This window comes from Miniopterus natalensis, chromosome 19 (genome assembly GCF_054644295.1).
Source record: "Miniopterus natalensis isolate mMinNat1 chromosome 19, mMinNat1.hap1, whole genome shotgun sequence".
NCBI classification, from domain to species: Eukaryota; Metazoa; Chordata; class Mammalia; order Chiroptera; family Miniopteridae; genus Miniopterus; species Miniopterus natalensis.
Window position 1 is genome coordinate 13,105,459 of NC_142099.1, and position 9,003 is coordinate 13,114,461.

General features: G+C 50.1%; 1 protein-coding gene across 2 annotated transcripts; it reads right to left on the reverse strand.

Annotated features, from left to right (window-relative positions):
* Positions 1-239: 239 nt before the first annotated feature.
* Positions 240-8,903, reverse strand: UBE2Q1 (ubiquitin conjugating enzyme E2 Q1). 2 transcript variants are annotated; one of them, XM_016221314.2, is made up of 13 exons: positions 8,577-8,903; positions 6,289-6,393; positions 5,867-5,971; positions 5,190-5,240; positions 3,202-3,342; positions 2,887-2,971; positions 2,590-2,650; positions 2,300-2,390; positions 2,124-2,182; positions 1,985-2,033; positions 1,622-1,717; positions 1,191-1,257; positions 240-718 (listed from the first exon to the last, which is right to left on the reverse strand). In XM_016221314.2, the coding sequence occupies exons 1-13, from the start codon at positions 8,901-8,903 to the stop codon at positions 687-689; spliced, it is 1,269 nt and encodes a 422-aa protein (XP_016076800.2). In that variant the 3' UTR covers positions 240-686. The 2 variants fall into 2 exon arrangements, with proteins under 2 accessions (XP_016076800.2, XP_087684459.1); XM_087828333.1 differs by lacking the exon at positions 240-718 and having other exon boundaries at positions 924-1,257.
* Between the last annotated feature and the right edge of the window lie 100 nt (positions 8,904-9,003).

The window sequence follows — 9,003 nt, forward strand, 5'->3', positions numbered from 1 at the left end:
ATTAAGGTCATCATTTCAGCCTGTACACGATGCTTCAGCAGGCCAGGCTCTGCATGCCAAGGGGAACAAGTGCTGGTCGCTCCAGAGGCCTTCAGAAGAAATTCAGCTCCACCTTACTCTGGCTTTAGCAGTGAAGTACAGCCTCTCATCTCTGCCCCTCCCCCACCACCCAAGTAGTTCAGGGGATGGGGGTGGGGTGGATGTGGGAATAAAAATAAAGATGAGTCAAGACCAGCATCTTCAAATTAACAAACTGTAATTGTTTTCCCAAAGATACATTTTTTCATACACATCCATCATACACTGTAACCAAAAAAAGTGTACATGAAATAAGAGAAAATAAATTAAAAATCCATAGCATAGGTAAGGAGGCTCTAGTCTGGAGCACAGCTGAGTTTCCAGCAATATAAGGAGGCTTGAAAGTTTCTTTTATAAGAATGCCTGCTAGCAAGGGTTCTGGCCAGGTGGCTGGTTGGTCTGTAAGTCAGTCTTGAGTACTTGAAACAGTTCGGTGTGTTTTCCTTAGCGTTTAGAATAGCCATCATTGTCCTGCAATAGGCAGAGCTATCACGTCCAGGAAAAACGAGGGAGGGAACCACAGAGGCAGCGTAAGATCCAAATACAGCATTCAAAGGTAATTGGTCCAGTGGTGCCTGGGGAAGGAGGAAGGGGTCGACACTCCGGGGTTAGCCATCTTCCTTTGGGGGTGTGTACCAGCCTGCAAAGAAACCCAGCAAGACAGTGAGGTGGAGGCTGAAGTGTCCCTGCTCCCAGCCCTGATCATTGAAGACACCTCCAGGATTACAAGTGAAAAGATCCTAGGAAGGGCTTCCCAGTGCGGGGGGAGAGGTGCACGGGAAGCTGAAACTGCCTACCTGGAGATCATAAGGAAGGGGAGAGGATGTGCCCAACCTGAGATGACAGAAGAGTGAGATGAGCTTTCTCAAAAAGGGTGGTCGGGAAGTGGGGCAGCACCAAGTCCACATGTGGTATGATCGTTGGTGCTTTTTTAGGGGAAGAGGTGGTGAAGGTGGCCACCTCCAGCCTTTCTTTGGAAAAGAGGGGCAGGTGCTGTGTTAACGGGTGGTAAAGGCTCAGAAACCAAAAGAAAGGGTTCTTGCTATTTGGCTGGAAGTGAAAACCTCAGGCCTTCCAAGGGTCCAAATCTCGAGTCCTGGCTCCAGCCTCACCGTTTTTTTCGTGGATCTGCACCAAGGACTTGTAGGACTGCTGTGCTCTTGTCAGACTGTATTGAGACTAGGGAGAAGAAGCCACCAAATCAGGCCATGGCCAGCTGTGGCTTTACTGCTCCTCAGCTTCCATAGGCTGTCACCCAGAGACCCACCTCCCAAACTTGTGCTCTGTTAGCATACTACCCCCCACCTGGAGGTCCCTTTGGGGTGCAATCCCATAGCATTCCCTACCAGACCTGTGTCCTCCCCAAAGTCTTAGGAAGCTCCTTAGGCCAAGGCCCTGCTCCTATTCCCACTGAGGGTGTCCCAGGACCACCAGCCTAGAGGGCTTTATCCTCTGGCCCCTCAGAAGGCAGCCATGGCTTGCTTGTGGCCCAAACTGTACCTGGCTCTAGTAGTCACAGCAACCCCAGGCCCCAGCTCCTTACTTTGTTGGCTCCAAACTGCACTCGTGCTTTTCCCTTCACCAGTGTGGCACTGATCTGCATGATCACGGACTCTATCGAGTAGGCACTGCTCCAGCCCTGGGAAACGAAAGCAAACGAGTCAGGAAGGTTCCCAGAACCTTACACTCCTTCTCCAGCAAGGAGCTGCATCAATGGGAGGGCCCTTGCCCTTCACTCCTGGAACAGCCACCACCTGTTTGCTTAGGTCAGTGGGTACAGGCTCTGCCTAGCAGAATGAAAGGGCCACATTAAGCCCATAACCCCAAACCCGTAGGGGGGTGGTGTGGTAAAGCTCAGCCGAGCCCTGCCCTGGCCAGCCTGACCAAGAGCAAGAGATAGGCTCACCTGTTTGGTGAGAAGTTCCATGCAGATGGCACCTCCGCCCAGAACATACCTACAGAAGAAAGATTAGTCAGTTGTGCCTGGCAAAAGCTCCATGCCCCTTTCTCACCTTCTGTAACAGGAGCTGCCCTCAGTCACTCACCCTCCAGAGAGGACTGGAGACACAACCCTGACAAATGGTGGGTCAAATGGAAAGTTATCCTGTGAGAGAGACAAAGGCAATGATCAGGGAGGGAGGCCAGCATCTGCCATGGGACTATACGGTGGAGAAGGCAACCTAGGCCAAGGAGGGAGGGTCTGGAAGGGAAACAGCCTTACTTTAAAGGAAAAGTTAAGTAGGATGAAGTCTGCGCCTTCTTTCTCTTTGAGGATCTGGAGATCATTGTGCAAAGCGCTGTCCTGGTCAACTCTGTAAAGCAATGAGTTTCGGCTCAGACTCTTTGTCCCAGCTCAGGAGCCTCATGATGGCTCCCACTTCCCCAGGCTAGCAGCAGAGGGACAAACCACTGCCCACACCTGCTCCAGGGATTGCCCTAGAGATTCCTAGCACAGTGGCTCCACACACACTAGGCCTCGAACTTCCTTTCCAATCCCAAGTCCCCACTCACTTGAGGAGTTTGACATTCCAATCATAAAGACTGTCATTCACGAGTTCGACTGCATAGTTTCCTAGAAGGTGGGAAGAAGATAGGTGTTATTAAGATGGTCCAGGTTGCAGATCCACCCAGGCTGAGAGGAAAAGATATCAAATGCTCTAGGTTCACCCCATGGACATGCAGCCCATTTAAGCCACTGGCTTTAGTAGCTCCATTCTAGCCTGAGTTCATAAGCACTCGTGTATCCTAAACTTCATATCCTTCTTCATGAGAAGCTCCTGTTCAGGCCCCTCCCTAAGGCAAACTCACCACCTTTGAAACTCTGTGATCGGTATATATCCCTGAGCTCCTTCATCAGCCGGTCAGTGGCCTGCACCGAGCCAGATACTGCCCCCTGCAAGGGCGGAAAAGACAGAAACATCTAATGGTCATGTGGTCTGGAAACACACATACTAGACCTTAGGGTCAGTCTGGCAGCTTGCTCAGGATTTAGGCAAGGAGTAGGCACACCCATAACTCACCCCACAAAAAGAGTCCACCCTCCAGACAGATATGTGATGGCTACTACCTTCTAGCCAGTACCCACCAACCCCTTGGCCCAGCCTCTCCCTAGAAGGTACGTACATTTAAGTAATCTTGCCTCTGGTTCTTTTTAATTTTCTCTAGTATAGCCAAGTTTTCTTTTCCGATGCCATCATCTTCAGATTTCTTGCCCTCAGCTGGTTCTTCCTCTTTCATTTCGTAGTGATCTAGGTCTTCTGTGTCCTGGGGGTGGTGTGGGTAGGAGTGGGATAGAGAAAAATAAACCAACACAGGTTGTGGAGAGGGACCACTACCTTCCCATTCTCATTTGGTCTAGAGCTGCAAGTTAGGAACATTGGTCTCTCTAGCAGGCTATGGAACACAGGACCATTTCTGTTTCTGCAGCAGTTCCCAGCCCCATTCCCTTAATAATCTAAAGGACAAGGCAAATCTCCCCTCCCATTCAGTTCTCCAGCAGAACTAAGGACCTAGGGAAAGCAAGCAGACTCAGTCCTCTTGTTTCCCAGATTGACCCTGCTCCAACTGATCCTAAAACTCTCCCTTGGCAGCAGAAGCTCTTAATTCCTAGAATGACTTTGGCCTGACACTGTGACTCAAAGATCATGTTTCACCAGGTGACTATTGTACCCAGGAATTTTTAGGACTCTAGGTTAAAGGAAAAACCTGGATAAGAAATCTCATGCCCTCTCAGGTGCACGACCTGATTCCAGGTATGCAGAGGCACCCACTGACAAGAGGGGAATGAGGAAGGAGGTCCAGACAGGGCAATGGCAGAGGTCAAGAACAGAATTCGCCCCTTATTCACCCTGCTCTAGGGGAACAAGCAGTTCACTGCACATGATGGAGCCCAAACTCATTCGACCTCTCTGTTAGATGCTGGAGGGATGGTGCAGAGGGTTCTCTACTGTCTGGCAAGAGTAAGTTCATGTATCACCAGTCTTTTGTTTTATGTCTGAAGACCCTAACAAAGTTACAGAACCTGGAACATTAATGCAATGCTTGGGAACAAAGCAATGAAAGTGATCTCCTGGCTCTAGCAAGACACGGCAATACTGACCTCCGAATTTTTACATTAGCTGCTGACATCTACTGAATGTTTGTTATATGTCGGGTACTGTACTAGATGCTATACACACTAGCTCAATTAATTCTTACAACCACCATGCCATTATATTATCATTACCTACCCACCCCCATTTTACAGATGAGGAAGCTGAGGTCTAGTGAGGTTAATTCTCATGTCCAAAGTCATATAATTCTTAGCCGAGCTAAAATATGAATCAAATTCTGTCTGGTTCTGAAGCTCAAGTTCTTTTTTATTGGTTGTTAAAACTGAGGATATATTTTCCATTGATTTTTAGAGTGTGTGGAAGTGAGGGAGGGGGAGGGAGAGAGAAACATAGATGTGACAGAGACACATTGATTGGTTGCTTCCCGCATGTGCCTCCACCAGGGCCAGGATTGAACCTGCAACCCAGGTATGTGCCCTTGACCAGGAATCAAACCAACCACCCTTTGGTGCACAGATGTCCTAACCACTGAGTGACATCAGCCAGGGCGAAGCTCAAGTTCTTAATTGTAATACTCTGCAGAAGTATTTTTATGTTTTTAGAGAATATATCAGATAAATTTAGCACTTATCATGTACTGCATGAAGTATTCTACATGCAATGCCTCATTTAATCTTCAAGACAACCACATATATTTCCTTATTTATAAAACCATAATCCTGTTTTATAAATAAGGAAACTGCAGCTTAGTGAAATTAGGTAAAAGTCCCCAGTTAAGCTCAGAGATATAGAATGCAAACTTGGGTCTCACTCCAAAGCCATCTGAAATTAACTTGTTGCTATTTGGTGTAAATAGTTTTGCACTTAACTGTCTTCAGTGGTTGGATGTGGGTGCCCTGTCTCCTCTATTACACTGGCCATTCCTCCAGGTCAGTAAATCTTTATTCCTTTGGCATTTTTCTCTCCCCAGTTCTAGACTGGAGCTCTGTATATTGTGGGTGCTCAAAGCTGCTGACTAAAAGAGCTTCCTGCCAATGCTGCTACAGGTGGCAAGCCTACCTCAGGCATCTCCTCATCTTCATCTTCCGAAGACACGTCTTCCTGTGTGCACTGCAGTGGGGAGAGGAAAGGAGGAAGATCAGGGCCCCAGGCTCCCTAGAATGCAACTTTTCACCTACTCCCGTGCCTCCAGATCTGGAAGCTGTGTGCCTGTCCATAATGCTGCCAGTCTCTCCACCGGCCAGATCTGAGTGGAAGCAACAGCCCAGGGAATGAATTCACTACCAGCCCATTACTCTCCTCCTACCATATGCCATAGAATAAAAGAGAAGCAAAATGGCTGTTTCTGTCACCCACCTCACAAATCCCAGTTTATTTTCCCTAAGAATCCCTCTTTTACTCAGCTGTCTTTAGACTGATATTATTTTCTTGGTTCTTAACAAGGGGCCTGAGACACTCAATGGCCACCAACTGCTACTGGTAAAAATTGCCCCCTTCCTCTCCACATGAGGGATACTGCCCATGAGAGTGAGTTTTGACAGGAACTAGTAAAGCTATTAGTGTCCCACTTAGCTAGATTCTCATGTGGGGAAGAAAGAAGTCAAGAGTCACAATACATGTATGTGATTGGAGTGGGTAGGGGTGGAGGGAAACTATTGCAGATTTGTCTCAATCCTCATGAGTGCTGTCTGTGGGATAACTCTCAGCACAAGGCCGGAAGTTCCTCAGCTGCTCACCTGCTCTGCTGGCAAGGGTTGATCCAGCATCTCCACATCTGGATGCTGAGGGAGGTTATAGAGTTTACACAGGTCGGAGATGATCCTCTTCAGATGCTGCAATAGCTGGGGGTAGGGGACCACAGTGACATCAAATACTCCTTCCCCACCCTAATCTGGACAAGTACATGGATGAGCTCTTAGCCCAGAACCCAAAGGGTACCTAGTTCCCTAAACCTTATGGACCATATAGCTGTGGGAAAGAGTTTACTGGACCAATCCTGGGGCTGGTGCAGGTCTCTCCCTCTGTCTTCAGTAAGCAACTTCCCTAAGAAGTCTGCCCCCAAAGTTCAGCCTACTGCACCATCCACTTTCAGATATATCTCCCTTTCACAGTTCTTCTTCAAGACCTGGACCCCACCTCAACACCCTGGCCCCCTCACCAGAGTATTCCCTTTCTTTATGTCCACCAGCCTCTCCAAGACAGCAGCCAAGTTTGGGTCATCAGACTCCACCGACCAGATGGGGGGCACAGCAGGGTATGACTCCTGGGGGGAAAAGAGTGGGGAGAGCAGTCAAGGTGGACAGCTCTGGGAAATGCTAGATTTTGCCTGCCCTCCACTTCCCAAAAGTTCTAGTCCCTTTGCTCTTCCCTAGGCTCATAAAAGCCCAGCTCAGCAAGTCAGTATCTAATCAAGCAGCTTTCCAACAAATCCTAGACCATGAGAAGAGAAAGCAGCACAGCCAAACTCTGTGAACAGTGAGGGAGGCTTCCTATCCAAGTTCCGGACTTGAAGTTCTCCCACACCCAGCACCAAGTCCTCTTCTGATCTGATTTTCAAACTCCATAATCAGTTGAGGAATGGATCACCTCACCACAATCACACTGATGTGAAAAAAGCAGACTAGAGATCACTTTCGTTTTAACTGGGGAAGGAGGGATTAAAAACTAGATTGTATCTCCAGAACCTAAAAGTGAAAGGGTAGCAGAATTTCCACACCCCACTCCCAAGAGGACCCCTCAAAGGCCAATTCTCCCCACCTCTCCCTTGGGAACCTGCCACCCTCTTCGTGTCCAGGCGTAGGATGTAGGGCTCCACATGGCAGTCTGGAAGAAGCCTACGCTGCTAACATTCCCAGCATTCCTGAGCCACAGAGCCAAATGCAGCCTGACCAGACTCCCCCTCTGGCTAAACCAAGGGGGCCAGTTCAGGCCAAGTCTCCTTTACAGGGGCCACAAGAGAGTCTGAGAACCTCCTAAATTAAGTTCCTTTCAGGGACAAAGATAGTAGATGGCCCTTGGCAACTGGAACGGCAGCTAGAAGGGGGCAAACCTATCCTTAAGGAATTAGGAAGTAAATTCAGGAACAATATTAACTCCTGAGGTTTCCACACATGCCAAGGAAACCATATCCACATTTACTGGGGGGTTTAACTCTGCCATGGCTCTAATCCTCAATGCTGGAGGTAAACAAATTATTAAAGACGCTCATGTCTTCACCTAAGCCACACCTAATCCTTCAACCTCAACTTTCTACTTTATTAGGAAAAAAGGTGGTGTGGTGGTAGTGTGGGGATGGAAGAAGTGGGACACACGAGTTTTGGTGAGGCACTAGACAATCCCAGCTGAGGCTTGCCTCACCAAACCTTGACCTGGTTTGTTGGAGGAAAGGGACAGAAAACAGGAATCATATAAATCGAATCAGGCCCCAAAGTACTACACAATTCACAAGTCTGTCTTTCCCCAGACTACTCCCATTTGCAGTCTGCCTGCCTGGATAAAGTACTGTCCCCTGGGTTCTTAACTAATGCTTGGGCTGGGAGAACATTACCACAGCAGGTAGTATCAATCACTATAAATGCTATACCATACAGTATCAAACATTCCCAGATTACCAGAGGCCAACCCTCTTCAAGGGATATGTGAAGGTGGACTAGGCAGGAGACACGGCAGGGTCTCCTAGTCCAGCAAGCCTAGGATGGAATGATGCTCACTGGGGAGAAAAGGAACTGTTGCTGTTCAGAATGGGATAGCCCTCAAATATTACCACCATCACCAGGAAAGGCAACAAACCACCCAGGACAACTAGAGATAGCCACAGGAAAGGGGGGTGGGGGGAGTGGCAGATCTGCTACCAGCTGGGGCAAAAGGAGAGTTAGAGGTTACACCAGAATAAAAGGGAACCCAAAGGAAAGGGAACGAGTCAGGGTACTGCAAACTATCACAAGGTAAAATTTAGAGAGCAAAGAGGGGCTGCCTGAGAGATGCCTGGGCAGGGATCTCACAGGTGGCAACGTCCTAAGTTAAATGTACTACTGAAAAGGGGGCACCACTGAAATGTGCAGAGTTCCCAGCCAAGTCCTTCCAGCTGAGGACAGTGCAGAGGCCTGGAACCTTGAGATGAGAGTGAGGGGAAGAAAAGGGCATTCCTAGATGTCAAGGTAAAGTCGTGGAGTACTCCAAATCATGAAGCTTGGGATGTAGCTGGGTTAGTGGAAAGGGGTAGTAGAGGCACCATATGTCGGGGTGCCTCTATGAAGGGTCAATGGTAGAGATTCTGGGTGCTTGGCAGAACCTCAAGGGACAGAAACAAGTGTAACCTGGAGAAAAGGAGCAAGCCCCAAGAGGGGATTCGGCCTCCCAGGTCTTTCGAGATAAAAAAGCTGTGTGGGGTGATCCCGAGTCCCTGAGAAGGGGCTCCCAGAGAGGCGCACGCAAGGGGGTCCTCACCGTGATGTTGCAGTGGATGCGGACGGGATCCCCAGGCACCGACCCTCGTGCGGGGAGATGCGGTCCGGGCGCGGCCCCCGCCCCGGCCCCTCCAGCCCCAGCCAGCAGGAACTCGCAGCTCAGCTCGTCCAGGCAGGCGCTGGCAATGCGGAAGCGCTCGTGGCCGCGGTGGAAGATGGACTCGAGCAGCTTCAGCTCCCGCCTCAGGCAGGGCCCCGGCCCCGGGCCCCCCCCTGGGCCGCCCCCGGCCCCCGGCGCCGCCCCCTGGCCCCCCAGCTGCTGCCCCGGCCCCGGCTGCTGCTGCCCCTGCGGCTGCGGCTGCTGCATCCTCCGCTCCGCTCCGTTCCGGGGCCGGCGGGCCGGGAGCCTCCGGCCTCCGCTCCGGGCTCCGCCGCCGCCGCCGCCGCCGCGGTCCGCACTTCCTGAT